The sequence below is a fragment of the Muntiacus reevesi genome, chromosome 6 (assembly GCF_963930625.1).
Source record: "Muntiacus reevesi chromosome 6, mMunRee1.1, whole genome shotgun sequence".
In the NCBI taxonomy this organism is placed as follows: domain Eukaryota; kingdom Metazoa; phylum Chordata; class Mammalia; order Artiodactyla; family Cervidae; genus Muntiacus; species Muntiacus reevesi.
Window position 1 is genome coordinate 47,231,279 of NC_089254.1, and position 19,341 is coordinate 47,250,619.

The 19,341-nt window shown below is 40.6% G+C and overlaps 1 protein-coding gene across 1 annotated transcript; it reads right to left on the minus strand.

Annotated features, from left to right (window-relative positions):
• Nucleotides 1–1,593: 1,593 nt before the first annotated feature.
• On the minus strand, nt 1,594–16,991 carry SFRP4 (secreted frizzled related protein 4). Its single transcript, XM_065939557.1, has 6 exons — nt 16,154–16,991; nt 14,763–14,843; nt 14,602–14,667; nt 12,409–12,607; nt 9,814–9,877; nt 1,594–7,329 (listed from the first exon to the last, which is right to left on the minus strand). The coding sequence occupies exons 1-6, from the start codon at nt 16,596–16,598 to the stop codon at nt 7,144–7,146; spliced, it is 1,041 nt and encodes a 346-aa protein (XP_065795629.1). The 5' UTR covers nt 16,599–16,991; the 3' UTR covers nt 1,594–7,143.
• Between the last annotated feature and the right edge of the window lie 2,350 nt (nt 16,992–19,341).

A 19,341-nucleotide genomic window follows, 5' to 3' on the forward strand; every position in this document is an offset into this window, starting at 1 on the left:
TAGAGAGCAATAAGAGACAAGCACTTGTTATGTACATGGAATCCACAACAATAGCTGATTCTCATCAGAAATCATGGAGGCCAGAAGGCAATAGGGTAACACACTTAAAGTACTGAAAGAAAAAAAAAAATCAATCAAGAAGCCTATACCTAGCAAAACTATCCTTTAAGGCTGCAGATGAAACTAAGACATTCCTAGTTTAAAAAAAAAAAAACACGAAAGGAATTTATTACTCCTAAATCTGCTCCACAAGAAATGCTAGAGAGGGTACTTCAAACTGAAATGAAAGGTCACTAGACAGTAACTCAAAGCCACATGAAGAAATAAAGAACACTGGTAAAAGTGTAAAAGCCAGTATTACTGTACTTTTTGTTTCTAACTCTTTTTGCCCCCCTATGGTAGCAACATATAAAAAAGATGATACAATAATGATTAAAAACATATATATTAATGGGCACACAGTGTACAAATATGCAGTATGTGCCAATAATAATACAAAAGGGGAGAGACAGAAAAGTTTAGGAGAAACGTGTATACTATTAAAATAAATACTAGTGGTATATCCATTATACACTATTGAAATTGGTATTCTTCACAGTAGGTTGTTATAAGTTGTTTTTTGTTTTGTTTTGCTTTCGTTATAAGTTTTAGAATGTTAATTGCAATTTCTGAGGAACCACTGAGAAGTTTTATAAACTACTAGAAAAAAGAGGGAAGCAAAACGGTGTGCTAAACATAAAAAGTCAACCAATTCAAAAAGAGACAGTAATGGAAGAACTGAGGAACAAAAGCACACAGGACATACAGAAAACAGATAATTAAATGGCAGACGTAAGTCCTTCCTAATCAGTAACGACCTTAAATGCAGATGAGTGAAAATGGAAGTATTACTTGCTCAGTCATGTTCAACTTTGTGACCCCAGGGACTGTAGCCCACCAGGCTCCTCTGTCCATGGGATCTTCCAGGCAAGAATATTGGATTGGGTTGCCATTCCTTCTCCAGGGAGTCATCCTGACCCAGGGATCGAACATTGGTCTCTGCATTGCAAGCAGACTCTCTACCATTTGAGCCACTAGGGAAGTAAAATGAAAGTGAAAGTTGCTCAGTCATGTTCAACTCTTTGTGACCCCGTGGACTATGCAGTCCATGGAATTCCCCAGGCCAGAATACTGGAGTGAGTAGTCTTTCCCTTCTCCAGGGGATCTTCTCAACATAGGGATTAAACCCGGGTTTCCTGCATTGCAGGTGGATTCTTTACCAGCTGAGCCACTAGGGAAGCATGGAGTAACTTCTCCCAATTTAAATGCAGGAGTTCTCCAATTTAAAGGTGGAGAATAACAGAATGGATTAAATCATGTGATCCATTAATATGTTATCTTCAAGAGACTTGCTTTCAATCCAAAGACATTTTCAAAATGCTTGAAATTAAAAAGATGGAATAGAATATTCTATGCTAATAGTAACTAAAATAAAGCTAAAGTGCCTATATTATAATCAGAAAATTATATTTTACATCAAAGAAGTTTATGCAAAAGACAGTAAAGGACATTAGATACCGAAAAAGATTCAATTTATCAATAGATTACAATTATAAACATATGCACAATAACAAAAGAATTCCAAAATACATGAAGCAAACTTTGACAGAATTGAAGAGAGAAATAAGTTCCACAGTAATAGTTGGAGACTTCAATGGAACTCTTTCATAATAACAATGGATAGAACAAGACAGAAGATCAGCAAGGAAATGGAGGACTTCAGCAATACTATAGTCCAATTAGACTTAAATGACACACAGTTGTTACCTCAGGGGTAGCCCAGGACTTCAGCAGCATTAAAGCCAAAACTTTTAATAACCAGCAGATGGCATGCTTCACTCAGTTGTATACAGTTGTTCAAAGGTTTTAAAAGCAAGACATAGGGACAGGCTATTTTTTTCAGGTTGTAGAATTAGGTTTAAGTAGTCAGAAATCTAATAATCAATGTCCAAAGAGATATATTCCATTAAACTTTAGTTTATGTTGGTGTTGGTCTTGAGGGGTTTGAACTTAGTAAAGTGGTATGCAGCAGCATGAGGCAGGCATCTGGGGACTGGGATTGGTGGTATCTGGGAACATATTCTTACCCCAGAGGAAGAAAGGTTAGAAAAGACTAGAAAATTGTCAGGGCTCCAGCTCACTGGATCTTGAATCTTGAAGGTTAGCTGGACCTTAGGCAGCAGATTCCTGTCATTGGCCATTGTGGCTGAGGTGCATATACCTTGTGCATATGTGTGTGTACCCGAGTGCATATACCTTGAAGCAGTGGACTGAGATATGTAAACAAGATGAGAAGCGCATGATGGTGGGGCCATGGGTCCAAATACAGGGACAAGCTCAGATGGCAGACAATGGTGTGTCTGTGAGGGAAGGAAGCACCTCTAACCTGACAGCCAGACAGAGCCAGGGATGAGTCTCGTCTTCATGAACTATACAGTACAGAATAACCTCCAGCCTCTGGCACTGGATCAGTCATACCCCTTGACCCTGAAGCCAGAGTTTCCTTCATTGCCCTACTTAGCCCTTGTAACGTGCTTCCAACATAAGAGACCTGAAGCATTGCTGATTAGAGGCTAGGATCCTCTCCGTGGATCCGGTTCCTTGTAAACAAATGCTTTGCAGAAAATAGACCAGTTTCCTAAAATGTGCTTTGCTCTATTCTATGGCCCTCTCCCTGGAGTCTGTTGGTGCCCTGAGACACCAAGAGTTGATCTGCTGCTAATGATGCTTGCCTGTACAGTGTTCGAACTTGCTCACCCCTTGGAAGTTACTCTGGGAGACCTCCAAAGCCAGTTCTTTTTTCAATGCTTTTAAGAAAGAAGAAAGTTTATTAAGCAATGGTTTATGTGATTTTCAGCTGCTGAAATATTTCAATGACATAATAAATACTTGAAATTATTAGATGACTAAATGGTTAATGAATTTTAAAAATCCATCTGCTTGATTCAACAACAGCACTTGAGAGATCCCTTGATACCATGATGAAACTTTATTCATAATACCATGTTTTGCTTGAACTCAGTGTTCTGAACCTCATACTGTTATTCATGTTATTACAATTTTGTAAGATTTGGGATCAGCCCTCTGGCTATGAGTCTTCTCTCTTATCTAAATGTAGTTGCTAATCAAGTATGCTCCTTTTCCCTCTAAAATGTATCACTTATATGATTTAAATTGCCATTGCAAAATGGTTCTCATCTAGATATTGCAGCTGCATGTTAGAATTATCTAGTTATAAAACTACTCTCATACTCTCATCTATTGCAACTAGATATGTTAGACTTATGCCTATACTACCTGAAGTTGTAAAGGCAAAATTACACACCATAGAGATTCTTACTGCCATTTATTTCCTTTCAAGAAAGGTTTCCTTACATGCTAGTAAAAACAGACCTCTCTTAGGTAGAAGAGTAAATAATGTAAGATACGTAGGATATGAAGGCAGAACTGTCCCTGGGAGACAAAGGAGTCCCTGATGGCTGGCTTGGATCAAGGTTCCCAGTAGTCTTGACAAACCTTCCTTAGACGCTGAAGCAGCCTGGAGAGGTTCTTCCCCAACTTTCTGTCCATCTTCCTTCTGTCTCAGCTCTCTCAGTCCTATTCAACTCCTGCCTCACTCTTTTTCACAGGTGTTTCCTCTAAAAGGATCCATATTTGACTGGATTCCATTTTGGTGCCTGCTTCTCTGAGTACCCAGACTAACACACATGAAATGAATAAAAGTTTTCATGTCTACCCGGCTTAAATCCATACTATATTTCATCACCCTCTTTCTCTTTCTCTCTCTGATAATATGTTTGTGCATGCATGCTAAGTCACTTGAATCATGTACAACTCTGTGTGACCCTATGGACTGTAGCCCGCCAGTCTCCTCTGTCCATGAGATTCTCCAGGCAAGACTACTGGAGTGGGTTGCTATGCTTTCCTCCAGGGGATCTTCCCAACCCAGGGATGGAACCTGCATCTTGTCTGTCTCCTGCATTGGCAGGTAGGTTCTTTCTCACTAGAGCTACCTGGGAAGGCCTAATATGCTTACAGTATTTTCTAATTATAAAAGCAACACATGTTCATTAGACAGAGTACAAGAAAGCATTTATGGCTTGTACTCTTCTGTGCCACATTTTTTTTCCTGGTTCTGAGAACTCAGTAACAGTAGAAAATTATTTGTGTCATGAAAATCTGTCCTCCCCTCATGCCTGGGGACCCACATTCAGAAGTCCATTCTCACAAGTTATTGACAAAATAAACTAGCCACTCATTGCCCAGCTGCCTGGAGTGTGGAGAATGTTGTCAGTTGAGGGCTCATAGATGAAAAGAGACATTAAGTTTGCAGCTCAAATTTACGTTATAAGAAGGTGAAGACAATCTTAGTGAGGAGCTGAAAAATCACTTTAATACCCCTATGGGCCAAACATTCTGCAGGATAACTGACAATAGGATCAAGAACTTTCCTGGCTGGGCATACTCCTCGGCTCAGCAATGCCCCTTAAATGAACTTATCCCCCAGGACTAACTAAGGATATGCACAGATATTAGCTATCAAGCTGTTTGAGTTATTCAGTACATTCAGTTAAGAGTCAACTTAAATCTCTAATAACATGAAGGTCTAAGTGATGCTCACCATGGAATACCTCATGGCCATTATAAAAAAGCTGGCCTGGGTTTTAGTGATGCGAGAGCTAATTCAAATAAAGGGCTGAGTGAAGAAGGCAAGTTATGAAACAGTATAATCTGTATAATCTGTATAATAGGTTTTGGTTTTTATCATATAAATGCATAGAGGGAGACTGCAAACTGTGAGAAGAGTGACTGTCAGGAAGTGGAAATTTGGACACAGACCTACCCATAGGAACACTGTGTGACTACCAAGGCAGAGATAGGAGTTATCCTGCCTCAAGCCAAGGAATGCTCAGGACTGCTGGCAACCTGCAGAAGCTACGGAAAAGGATTTGGTAACCAAACTGATGGATTCGGAAGGAATTGGGAGTTTTCTGAAGGAAGTAGCTTCATCAAGGGGACAAGGTGGTGGCGTTGAGGGACCCTGGGCTTGCCTCTTCTCATGAGCACACCCAAACTGCAACTAACTACCAAACAATCATCAATAACAAAGACTGGAGCCTACCAAAAGTGATATTCTACATCCAAAGAGAAAAATCCAACAAGATGACAGGAAGGGTGCACCGTTATATAATGAAACTCCATCCCCGCAGGCGAGTGATTTATCTCTCATAAGCATTTAGGTGGAAAAAATATTTTAAGGGAGAAAAATTTGTGGCTCTCACACAAAAGCCACTTCCACACTTGTTATATTACTCGCAATGTGGGCTGATGCTCATTTTCAACTTTTTTATAACAAATAAACAGTGATTATCAATTAATCAAAGTAATTAATGTACCTAATTAAGTTGTGATATGCAGTATATGATTTCAGTTAAATATTCAAAGGAAACAGTGTTTAAATTTGTCAAGTCATTTCCAAACTCTCATTACATTGTTTTGCACTTAAAAAAAGTTTTGCAGGAAGTTTTTTCATTTCTACTGAGAGTTCTAACTCCCCTCCCCACCCTCCAAATTCCTACTATGCTAAGGAGGTAATCTACGGTGTCAATGCCTTTTCATGGACTTTCCTAGATTTCTTTAGATGCTATCCTAAATACCTGTCTGGTTTTCCTTAAGGGCCAGAATGGTTTGGTTTTTAGACAGAAACACACACGGAGTGTTTTATGGATACCTCTGTGTGGGTGTTTGTGTTGGATTCCTTCAGCTCTGTGGCTGCGTGGAAGCAGGATGCAGGTGAAATTACATTTTCAGGAGGAGATGGGTGTCCGTGCCAGCACTCTCTTTAACCCTATTTCTTCACTCTGCCCTGGTTTACCCACACACCTCACCTCTGTGTCCCAAAGCCTACAGAGATAAAATTAAATTATCTGTTTAATCATCGTGTGTGAATGCAACATGTAACTTACCCCTCTCTGAGAAGCAGCAACAATGGTACATCTAAAGGAGATTTTACTCTTAAGCTTGCAGTTTGTTCTTCTATATCCTTGAGTGGTGGATGGACAAGTGACGGCAACTGTCTTTTCCAAGTGCACAGCTGGTGTGTGGCAAGGGTGCCACAGCAGGCTGAAGACCAGGGGCTTTGGATCCACCCTCCTACCTCAGGCCCAAGGCACCCTTGGGGGCACCAGCAATCAGCAGAGAGGCTGGGCATCGAGATGCCTGGGATGTCCTGGGAAGGGAAATGAGCATCACACCCACAGGGGTAAGACGCTTGGGGATGACTAACTGGTACCTGAATCATAGAGAACAAACAAAGTGTTTCCAGTGCTGCTTAAAGGGGCTGGTAAGAAACATTGTGCATATGAAACAAGAGCATCTCCACTATGGCATGGTAACCAGAAAACAAGGATCCAGACTTTGTCTGTCTGCCTTTCCCTTTTATTCATTTAGCAATACTATTGTTTTAGTTTTTAGGGTTTCTAGCTGAAAACAGAGAAGAAAGCCTTCTTTGTAAAAACAAAAACCATAAAACCAGACTCATTCTGATTTTCACATCCTACTTTTCTAGATTGTTCAAAAATTCCCTTTGATCACAAAAATTCTTCTGCAAACAGTAAAGATCTTTGAAACATTCATTCCTCTTGCTTTCCTCTTTAGAAGCATTATATTTTCAATCACATTTTGAAAAACTACTCACACCCTAACCACCAACTGAAATAAAATGTATTGTAAAAAAAAAAAATGGGTGTTTTGTTTGTAATATGGCATTTATTTTTCAATGCACATATTAGGTCAAATTGTAAGAACAAAAGCATCTTTGCCCTTGTGGAGCTCTCATAGAGTCTGCACACAGTTTACTCTCAATATGATAAGCTTACTTGACCAGCTTTCTTATACCTTCCATACCAAAGGGCATACTACCACTATGGTTTGTAGTGACTTAAAAAGAAAAATCGAAGCATATCATTAAGAAAAATGCTGCAAGATGTGTCTATGAAGAGGACTGTGGTTGTTAAGGCGAGGGGTGTGTGGCCTTCTCCAGGCTGGCTGGGTGATGCCCGGCCTCACTCTGAGAGGAAGTCCCCATTTCGGAGAGCAGTTAGCTCACGCTCGTTTTGGGTTTGTGCTCTTCGGAGCACTCCTAGCTTTGATGTTCTTCTTGGGGCTGGCTGGTTTGGGAGCAGGTGGCTTCCCCTTGGGCTTCGGGGCGTTACTGCGACTGGTGCGCCCTGCTGTTCGCTTCTTGTCCTGGGCTGTCCTCTGCTGTTCCTGCAGCCTCTCTTCCCACTGCTGGGAGGCAAGGTACACATGTGACCATCAAATATATCTCACCTCTTCATGCTATTAAACTAATATCCAAAATAATGTGTATTTTCACTGTAATATACTCATCAAGGCATTCATGATTTCCATAGCTACTCCACCCTGTGATGCTGAGCATGTATCCTGGAACAGATGCTTTGGAAAGCACTGGATATATATGGTGATGTCTTGACATGCATTGATTTCATTGAAACAACAGCTCTTCTAGGTAGACACCATTGTCATGACCGTGAAACAAGCATACTGATGTTATTTGCAGAGCCAACAAAGTCAGAACTGGGGATTCATATTTACCAGTCTGACTCCACAGCTGAAGGCCCTTCCTTGTTGTTCGGTTGCTCAGTCATGTCCAACTCTGTGACTCCATGGACTACAGCATACCAGGTTTCTCTGTCCTTCACTATTTTCTGGAGTTTGCTCAAACTCATGTCCACTGAGTTGGTGATGCCATCCAACCATCTTATCCCCTGTCATCCCCTTCTCCTCCTGCGAAGGCCCTAATGTATGCAATTTTTCCCATAGGCCCTCTAATGCAACTTTCCTATACAGCCAGTCATTCTTAAAAGGTTTTGCCAAGGCTAAAAGCAGAAACAGATCCAGCCTCATTTGGAAGCTGGGATTTCTTACCACACTTAGAAGCTCACCTAACTCTCTTACATCTGAAGGAAGATGGAAGCCCCACCCACATTTAGTAATCCCCTCAAGTGTTAGCTACCCAGAACTGATGAGAAATGCCATTCTAGACTATCAAGATTCCATGATAGAAAAAGAATTTACTCTTTAAATATGAAAATGTCTAAGAAAAAAATGAAAAAGTCTACTTGAATAGACATCGCTTTTTATTATAACACATATGTCCCTACTTTATGTTAGAATATAAAAATTAGACCACAACCATAGGTCAGGCAGTAAAAATACAATGAAGTGAAAAACACAGTCTCCACCCTCCTAGGGCACAACTCTAATCCTAAAATAATAAACTTATTACTGTACATTGTTATACCATGGTGATATTTTCATACTCTTAATATTGTATTGGAGTATTTGCTGCCAAAGTGAATGACCCAGTTATGATTCTTGAAAGCTTTCTTTCCTCTCAACAATCTCAGTTTTTAAGGTGGACTTACCTTCTAGGTTGATTCTTCTAATCTACTGCAGTCTTGGAAATCAGATAACAAACTCTGTTAGAATTTTCTGTTCAGTAAGACAAAGTGTGCTCCTGAGAAACTCATGAGTGTTTAGCTTAGATGCAGCAGCAGTGTTTGGGCCTGTTATTTAGAAAAGAACTCAGTAGGAGAGGTTGTGTTGAAACTACCTTCTCCATGCATGCAAGCATGCTCAATTGCTCAGTCATGTCCAGCTCTTTTGTGGCTCCATGGACTGTAGCCTGCCAGGTTCCTCTGTCCATGGGATTCTTCAGACGAGAATACTGGAGTGGGTTGCCGTTTACTCCTCTAGGGGATCTTCCCAACCCAGGGATTGATCCCATGTCTCCTGCAGCTCCTGCATTGGCAGGCAGATTCTCTACCACTGAGCTACCTGGGAAGCCAACCATCTCCATAAATGAGTATTAATATACATTCTCCCCTTGCTCAAGAATTTTCATTCCTGCAAACTAAGAGAACAAAGGCAGTCGCAGTATCTTTTCTGAACCAGGTAATACAAACTCTCCTGCATACATATAAACATATTTTAAGGAAAAGGGATGCTTTTAAAATCCAAACCAATAACCTGATTTCTTTAGTTCTGGAATGATTTCACATCTCTGAGCAGAAAATTATTCTAACTCCTCTAACTAAATGACCAATTTTTCTATGATGTTACCATTAAATTATGGATTTGACCACAAAAGTATTACTTTTTGGATATGATTTATTTTGACAAAAGTCTTGAAATTATCTTAAATACAGGGAAAGAATCTTCTCTGTACAGTGACAGTGTGAATTTCAAAAGCAGACATTCACACCCATATATGTCTGTATTGATACCACTGGATATTAATTCTGTTCAAGCAATTGACTGTCTGCTAAACAAACTAAATATAATACAATAAAGCAGGCAATAAACAAATTTAATCTGGAAATGTTAAAAACCAGTAGATCAGTATTGAACGCAACCAGATCTCCTTTGAAACTGAAGAGAAATTTATGATAAAAACTCCAAATGAGAAAAGTTATTCTCTTAATGACTTATTCAAAAGACAAATACTGCTACTGTTGCTGGCTCCTATGATAGCCTAGTTGGAGCTGGGTATGGCAACCCGCTCCAGTAGTCTTGCCTGGAGAATCCCCATGAACAGAGAAGCCTGACGGCTACGGTCCACGGGGTCGCCCAGTCGGACACAACTGAGCAACTAAGCATAGCACATGATAACCCAGAGAGGAAAGGATGTGAAGAATTCCCAAATACGTGCATTTAAATCCACATTTATGAATTCCTAACTATACTTACTATGGATCTTTTACTGAGTTGGTCTCTCCATTTTTCAACTAAACAATTTTCAAGAAGCATCATCCTGAAAAAAGTAATTTATCTTAATAAGCAATGCTAATTATGAAAGTAAAAATTTCAAAAATACAAAATAAAAAAATGTAAAAACCAAAATTCTTCAATAACCATTAGCCCCACAAGTCCCCATTTATATTTTACTAATATTTTCTTTCAGTGTATTTATTTTACTAATATTTCATATTTTATTAGATCACACTGTACATTTAGATCATACTGTATATTTCCTTTCAGCATTGTATGCATTTTCTCATATACCTGAAAAATTAAAAAATATAACTTTCCTAACTATATAAATTTAACAATGGATATCCATAATATATTTAACTATTTCTCTATGATTGAACCTCCCTTTTGCTTAGCTATTATCATCAGCATTGAACTGAATATCACTAGTGTGCACTGGCTAATTATTTCCTTAAGACAGATTTCTGAAAGTGGAAATCTGGGGTTGAAGACTATGTATTTTTTTCTTAAGGTTTTCAATGCATAGTGCTAAATTATTTTCAAAATGGTTGAACTGTCATTTAATTCACCAACATTAAGACTATGTAAGAATGGAATCTTGCTTTTATTTGGGTTGGAAAATTAAGGAGGTAAATATTTTAATGTTTATTTACTATTTGTACTTCTTTTAAAACTTTGTATAGACTTTGTACATGCATTTCTATATTATAGTCAATGTTTTAAATAATTGACTTATATGTAAATTTATAGACTTACTTTTTACAGAGTAAGATCACTATCTTTTGTTATACCCATTGCAATAATTTTTTTTGTCTTTCTCATTCTAAAACATTATTTTTTTTGACTGCCTGGCACACAGGATCCTAGTTTCCAGACCAGGGATTGAACCCATGCCTCTTGTAGTGGAAGTCTGGAGTCTTAACCACTGGACCTTTAGGGAAGTCCATGTCTTTCTCTTTTTAGTTTTTATTTTAATATGCACAATATTGCCATCAGATATTTGCACTGACATTTTTCCTCATAATTTCTTACATTACTTTTATGTTTACAGACTACTTTATTTTTCAGATAGTACACATTTATTTACTAAACTTTATCCTTTTTGATTAAGTTTTTAAAATATTTACTTTTTTACCCCATTTGAAATTGATCGAGTACAAAGTGAAAATACATATTATTTTCCCAAGTAAAGCTATTCGCAACATTTACTAAACAACAGTTTAATTTCTATTGATTTGCCACATCTCTTTCATAATAGAAGTTCTTGCATGCATTATAATCTGTTACAAGATTTTCTTCTCTGCTTTATTTATCTACATGTCTACTGTTGCACCACATGACTTGAACAAGTGTAGCTTTATACTAGCTTTGCTCATGACATAAGGCACATTTTCTCTCATCCTTCGATTTTCAAAATCTCCTTTACATGTCCTTACCACTTTATTCTTCCAAATGATCATTAGCATTACTTGTGAAGACATAAATCTCAATCATCCAAAAGATGTTGACTAGGATTTTTTTTATCAGAATTAAACTATCTATAATCTGTGGGGAAAATGACACAAAGGCTGTTATTTAACTCACGTATTATCTATTCACCTGTTCGGCAATCCGGCACATCCTCAGATCTGCTTCTAGTACTGGAGCATATATATAAGCATCATAGAAGAGACGAGCCCAGAAACAGTCATTCAAAGTTCATTCAATCAATGTCTTTAGAAAGACAAGGTATAAGCAGTAAAGCAGCTTTAAAGCCAAGAGCACAAGGAAGTGTGAAGAGGGTACTAAGTACGGATAGACTGAAGAATAAGAAAGTATTCAAGTGAAGTCAGTATCAAAAAGTGTTTCTTTGGAGACATAGAATCTTGAGCTGTATCCAGAAGAAACAGGAACATTATTAATGGGAGAGAATCAAAAGGAAGACTTTTTAAATAAAAATGAGCAGTTCTGCTGGAGAAATGAAGTGAAGCAAGTTATGGGGCTCTTTATGGAACCTGTGCTGAAGTTTTGATTTTTATATTTTAAGGACTTCTTATGTTGTAAGGATATATATAAAAAGATGTTATGATAAGATAACTGAGGAGATACACTCCCAGCTGGATAGATGTACAATACATGTGTGTGAGTGTGTATATGTGTTTATATAGTACTCTAGTAAGCAAATGTAAACTAAGTGTGGAACTGTGTTTCAAATGGCCATCTTTTCTTGATTAGTAATTTATTAAAAAGGTCTTAAAAATTCAGTATTTTCTACAATAAGATTGATTTGAAAAGAACTAGTTTTACTCAATTTATTTGCTTATAAGTTTCTGAAATCAGGTTATAAATTCTGAAATTGATTTTTAATGAGTTCACTGAAATACTCATATTTTTCATTTTCCCTTAATTCTATGAAGAATTAACTGATGTTTAGGATATATGATATCCCAATCAAACCATCTATTAAAACTGATTTTTTTAAAAAAAGCTAGTGCTGTTCTTTTTTAAACAAACAAACAAACTAGGACTTCTAAGTGGGATTCATGGTTTTCCTAAGCTGTGTGCAGTTTTTTCCTGCCCTGCTGTGCCTACCGTGAGCGCCACTCGTAACACATGATGAGAACGTCTTGATGAGGCAGGATGTGTGGACACTGGCAGGAAGAATTCGTAATAAGAGGGACTTGAGTCCGAGGGATGGGTGACGAGGACTTGAAGATCTCTTTCACGTCCACCACTGTCGTTACTTCATTACAGCCACTCCTCTGCACGGCTTTTATTTTTGCATGAATGACTGCAATTGAAAAATCGATTTAAGTGTTGCCGAAGCTTTGGAGAGAAATATGGATGGTGTATTCCTGCCAACTCTGAGCCTCTCTTAAAGAATCACTCCTGTAATTATGGTCATGTCCAAGCTGCCCGAATGCAGGCAAAAAAGCCCACACAATCATATGCTAAATGTAAGGCCTCCCATATCGTCAACAATGTCTTAAAAGTTCTGAATCATGCTGCAAGATGGAAAAGGAAATTCACAAGCGGGTTTACTCTGGAATCTGTCTTTGGGTCAGTGACTGGTCCACACTGGGCTACAGATAAGAGTTTCAATACAGAATCCCATGAATCCTTCTCAGCCCTAAAATTCTATGATGAGGCTTTTTTTGGGGGGGGGGGGGACATCAGGAAATTTAGTTACATAGAAGGTTGACTAATATTTGTAGAAATAATACTGTCTTGTCTTTCTAGTCTGTCCTGTAATGATTTGAAGTGAGAATCATATATTCTCAGATTCAGAAGGCACCTGAAAATTTGTGTGGTTCAATCACCCATCTGCTGCTTGAACTGTTCCAGAGAAAGTTGTTGCAGCCCTAACATTCTCATGCAGGAAGGAGTCTCTGAAGATGACTGTTCTCAATTCTTTAATTTCCCAAACTGCCAAAGCAGGGTCCGTGGTGGGCAGAGGTGGAACTGTTATTATAGATGACTGGTAATGTTGCTACGTCTGATCATGCTTGCAGTTCTAACCTCCTTGGTCCCTTGCTATTACCACCTGCCATGGAGTTGTAATCAGCCTAGGATGGATCTGTCTTGGATTCCACGCTAGGAAGCTGGTTTATGAAGAAGCTAAATAATTTAAATAGAAAATAGTTTCATCATCAATGTGATTACGAAGCAATGATGCCTCAAGAATAGCACGACAGTGAAACTCAGACTGGACAACTAAGTTAAGTAAGGCTGGACGGTGCCACACAAGGGACTAAGTGAATCACATTAAGATGATATAATAGGTTTAAAAAACAGTAAGAAGAAGCTACTAGAAAAGATAGTGTTTTGCTTTTTTTTTTTGGTTGAATTACCCATTTTGGCTATGTGTGGTTCTCAAATATGACAACCTAAATAAGAGGTTATTTTTTCAGACTTTTATAATGCCATGATCTTCCTGCTTTTATGTGGGTTGTATAATACAAAGGTTCTTATGATATAAAATTTCAGTTTGAAATATGGAAAACTAAGTTACCAAATAAAACAAACATTTTTACCCAAATAGTTTCCACTATTTCAACAGAAATAATTTAAGAAACACACAGAAAAAAACCATAAAATAGCCTAAAAAGATATTTTAAAGCAACACATTTTTAATTAAATTTACTTTCAAATGATACTAGAATTAAATTTACTGAAACATTCAAGACAGCATGAGTGACTTATTCTCTGAAGAAAGTGCCTGGGTGTTTCAAATAAGAGAAGTGGGTGTTTCAAATAAGAGAAGAGAGCATTTAAACTATGCTAATACTTGCAGCCATAGGTCTTGGGATTAACATAATCCCACAATCTTTTAAAAAGTGTTTTTATAAGTAAAAAGATATGTGTGCACATCTTAATTCTTTGGTCTCTGGGCCTCAGGTCAAATCCACAGATCACTTACCCATCCTTTCCATAGCAGTGAAACTTTTTTTCCCCGTCCCCTCCCGCCGCTGCCCTAAGGCCCTGTGGTAAAACCATGAGAGAAGTGAGGTGATGTCTTGGCTGACAGAACTTCTGGACAAATAGGACAATGAGGATCAGGAGGTCACACTTGTAATCTGATTCACAGCACTGCCCCCACCCAGGTAATTTACTTTGTTTTTCTTGATTTACCCAGAAAAGCAAGATATATTCACAGTTATATTATGCCATCTAGGACCCACATGACTGAGAGAAATCACCAACCGCTTTTTCACTTCATGACTAGCAGACCTGGCTGTGTCATGTGCCAAGTCCCCAAGCCAATGGATTCAGCAGATGATTTACCGTAACTGTAGTTTTTGCTCAGATACGTCGCCAGGGTTGGCTTCACCTTTTTGCACTTGCACCGGTCTAAAGAAGACAAAACAAAGACAGAATGTTGAAAAAAGGTTCAGAAGTCACTCTGGAGAAGAAAGAGATGGAGCCTTGAGGCTAAACGAACTTACCCGGGCTTAGGCGTTTACAGTCAATGTCAAGAGGCCTTTCCTGTACCATCATGTCTGGAGTGATGTCTATCCACTTAACGTCTGAAAAACACACAGGGACACATGGGTGTGGTCAGTGATTTGGTCTGTTCACTCAGCTGGAGAAAGGACTCATCTGGAGACACTAACACGGCAGCACACACACACACAAATCCTAAATAGCAAAAATTATATGTGATTGTCAACTACTTCTTCCATATAGACTCTTTGGGCTTAGGAAAGAAGACTTATGGCTGATACTGCTTATCCAGAACAAACTGAAGTGAAGGCACATCCATTTAAATTGGTTGATACATACAGCCTACCTGGATTTATCCAACATTTATCCAACCTGGATAAATTACATCATTCCTTCCTAAATCTATTTTAAATGTTGATTTTCCAAGTTGACAGTTTACACTAATCAAAATAACCAAAACAGTCCTCAATTCCCACCTCACATTTTGCAGAAACAGTCCAGAGCTACCCCCCAAAGAAGCATAACCCTGTATCATTTCTATAATTAAAGCAATAAATGTTTTTTTTTTTCTCTAAAACTGAATTAGAGAGGAGCTTCAATTTCCCCCCTTCACTTCACTTCTCCTCCACGTTTTGGGGAAGGCTCTGAGGTATAACTTCAGAAACTACACTAAAGCAACACCATAATTTCTTTAAATGTGTAGCAACTTGAGTCAGGGATAAAAGGAGGCAAAAATATTCTTAGGTTTTATTTCAAGAAGTGGATTTAAACCTGCCTCTTCTTCCTAGAAAAGCAGCAAAAAGACTAAAGAGTAAAGAAGGAAGCGGTGTTTGAGTTCGAGTTAACTAAGATGCCACAGACGCTGGCACTGGGTCAAAGACCATGAAACAGACATCACAGTTTTCCAGGGCAACTAAATTTATAAACTGTACTCCTGGTGGGAAGTGACAACTAGTACTGTTTTTTCAGAAAGAGCTTTCAAGAGCTAACTTTAAATGGAGAATCCTGGTGGGAATGTTTTATTTACTAAACAATATATAAAAAGTGCTGAAAGCTGGTTCAGACCCAACTGTCACTGCTATTGCTATTTTATTCCTACAAAGAAAAAAGTCTAGTGTCACCTATCTAAGCAAAATGGCCCATCCCTCTTTATGGGGACATGGTGTTCTTTAGCTCCCGAAATTCCTGTGGAGAAAGCAGACTTTTCCAGAAGTCAAGTCACCAGCCCTTCCCACCTCCTCCAGTTCGCCCAAGTAGAATGGGGGGCTGCCCGACCACCCAGCGGCAGCTGTCGGTGTGTCTGTCGGGTTCTCATGAGGCAGTGACAGTCCAGAGTGCCTCCTCCTCACCCCCACCCCACCCCCGCCCACCTCGGTTCTTCCCCGAGTCTTACCGTCAGGGAGGTCAGTGACGATGGCCTCCGGCGAGATGCACACGCCCCGGTCGTAGACAGGCAGCTCATCGCAGGCCAGGCTCTCGGGCCAGCTGTGGTTGTACATCTTCATGAGGGGCTCGCAGTCGTCACGCGCGCGCTGGCACACAGACTTGCATGGCTTAATGGGGTCGTGCAGGAACTCCAGGGTGCAGATGGGCGCGTACATGGCACAGAGGAAGAAGCGCAGCACCGCGCTGCAGTTCACGTCCACCAGCTCCTCGTACTGCTCGATGGCCAGGATGGCGTTCTCCTGCGTGCTGTGGTGCAGGTGATTGGGCATCCGCGTGATGTTCCAGGGCATGTGCCGGCACATGGGGATGCGCACCGCCTCGCAGGGCGCGCCGCGCACGCCCAGCGCCAGGCGCAGCCACAGGCACAAAGCGGTCAGGATGGAGAGGAACATGGTACTACCCTCCCGCGCCGCCACCCCAACAGACAGAATGGGTTCCCCCCCTCGAGTCTTTCTTCTCTCCCTTCCCGAAGGTAGAGGTCCTTTAGGGCACAGGGGATGTGCTGTCCCCAAACTCCCGTGGGCAGCAGTGCGCGACCTCGGGGGCCAGCCCGGGGTATCCGCAGTCCGGCGCGCGAGGCACGAGCAGCGCCAGCCCTCAGCCTCCCCGGCGCGAACCCGCCCTGACAATTCCAGTCCCCGGCCCGGCAGCTCCGAGCGCAGCCAACCCCGGCCATTGCCGGACCTATTTATCCCGACACCTCCCCTGACGTGGGATCGGAACGCTCCCTTGGCAGCTGCAGGCCCGGCGCGGGCTCCCCCTCGGCCGCCCCACCCCCCAGGCCTCTCTTGCAGAAGCGGTGACATCATCTCCTCCGGGCCGCAACCCAGGGCTTGAATCCTGCATTCCCCCAAAGTCCCTCCTTTTTAGTCTGGCCAGTCCTTTTTCTTCAGACCAAGAAAAAGAGGCTCTGGCAGTCGTTTTGGACACCGGATCCAAGAAGGTGCAAGATACGATTTCAAGAGAGGGAAGGACCGTCTTTCGAATCAAAGCTGAACTTTGCGCCCTCTGCCTTTTGGGTTCCCCAACTGTGAAGTTGGAGGAAAATGGGAACTTCTGCTGCCCTTTATCTCTTAAACGTACTTGCTTTCTCCAGTAGGGGGCATGAGAAGCGCCGAGAGGTGAGAAGTGTGGGACCAGGAGAGTGCAGTTGGAACAGGATGGATACATTATATAAGCAAACCGCCCCCTCCCGGCCCTGAGTTGTATGGAATTTGTTTTTGTTATTACTGTCGTGGCTAGTAGACATTACTTTGGGCTCAGTTTTTTTCCAGAATGGCCTTTGATCTGTACCTGCTCCAGGAAAAGAACTGACCGAAGATGTCACAGCATCTTCCAGTTTGAGAAATGTCTTCCATCTAACATTTCTCCCTCTTTCTCCTATTCCTGTGCCTCTCTTCAACTTGAACGAAAGCAGAAAGCCAAGACGACTTTGATATCACAATCTGAAAGATTTTTTTCTTCCTTTATGCCAAGTGATTTCCAATCCAGCTGTCTAACATCTTGATTTACTTGGAAACTGTTATTTAAATGAAGTAAGAAGCTGTGTACCATGGAGATCAATGATGTATGTTTTGTTCTCTCTTTTATCTTATTTTTATTCGGAACAGGTAGTAGAATCCACTGCTGGCTCAGCTATCCCCAGAAAAGGGAGGCTTTATTGTTCCAAGTATACACTGATTTGCAAGCAGTAAGATTTTGGGTATATGATATTTTCTTAGGGCATTAGAATATGAAAGCAGGTTATCTGAATGGTAATCTTCATGGTTTAGTTGGAAATCTGAACTTAAGGCAGACATTGTTTTTCTTTCCAAAGCTTAGATCACAGAATTAGTTTAGTTTTGACTCTGATTAGGACTGAGGATTAAAATAGCCCAATAAAGGAAAAGCACAGCTGATGTTTACTGAGCATGTACAATGCGCTTGATGTGTAAATGCATTACCTTATTTATTTTTTCTGGGTACATGAATCAAACATAGTTAGTTGAAAAGGTAAATGAGACAAACACATTTCAGGATTCACCCAAGAAGTCCAGTTTTATTTATGGGAAGCCCAGGGTAACCAAATACAGCAGGGCCCGTCTAGAGAGATATCTTTTTTCTGTGGAAAACCAAGCTTCAGATGCCAGTGTAGGCTAGTGAAATATCAAGCAAACAGGATAACCCAGATGAGATCTCAAGCTGCTTTCAGTATTATATTCTAGTAGGTCTAAACCGTGGTTTAGTGAAAATGAGTTTCAGCCCAAGTTCCTAGCAGGGAAGAAGATACAGTTTTGAGAATGAACTAAGCTCCCTGCCCTTTTCCAAGGAATCAGCTGAGGGCAAACTTGGGGAGGACCCAAACTTCTACAGCCAGTTTGAACCTGCTGCATTAGTTTAGCTCTGCAAGTACCATATCACGACATTTCAGGTATTTCCTTGAAGTTCACAGATGGAATGTCCTTTAAGAAAGGGAGGGGAAAAGCTGAGAACCCTTCTCCATAAAGCTCTTGCTTACCCGATTAGGTCTGTTGGTAGTTTGGCTTTAGGGTTCCTAGGAGAGGGTGGCAGCATTGAGGAATTCATCTGGAGAATGTGACAACCAGCCTCCCTCTTCCTGCCTGGCTTTTAGCACTCAATCCATTACCCCATACTTGACATTGATTTGCCAAAATCTCATGTAACTGGGGAAATTCCCCTGGTCAGTGGCTTCTCTCTGGTGACTCCTCTTCAGTCTCCAGGGCCTGCTTCTCTGCCCATCCTTTCAATGTCGGGAGTTCTCTAGGGCTCCATCCTCAGCCCTCTTCTCACTCTCTACACTCCCCACTGCTCCAGGTTGTTTCAATCTCAGCACTAGTGACAAATCGCTGGATAATTGTTTTTTGAGTAAGCCGTGGGAGCTGGGGTGGGGAGGGTTGTCCTGCACATTGTAGTGTCTTTGGTCTCCTCCCACTAGATGCCGGAGGCAGCTTGCCCCCTATCCCATTGTAATAATAAAAAATGTCTCTAGATATTGCCACTGTCCCCTAGTAGACAAGATCACCATGAGTGGAAAACCACTCTTCTACTGTTCTTTCTGGGTTCAGTGACCACCTAAATGCCAATGGCTTCCAAATCCAGACCCCTAGGCCTGCTGGACTTCCCAGATGGCCCTAG

Bases quoted from the DNA above. Each gene is read 5' to 3' on its own strand.
- SFRP4 (XM_065939557.1), bottom strand. From the start codon at position 16,598: ATGTTCCTCTCCATCCTGACCGCTTTGTGCCTGTGGCTGCGCCTGGCG. The intron at 14,844-16,153 runs GTAAGACTCGGG...TGTGTTTTTCAG, and splicing joins CGTCACTGACCTCCCTGACG to ACGTTAAGTGGATAGACATC. The intron at 9,878-12,408 runs GTAGGCACAGCA...TACTTTTTTCAG, and splicing joins TGTTACGAGTGGCGCTCACG to GATGATGCTTCTTGAAAATT.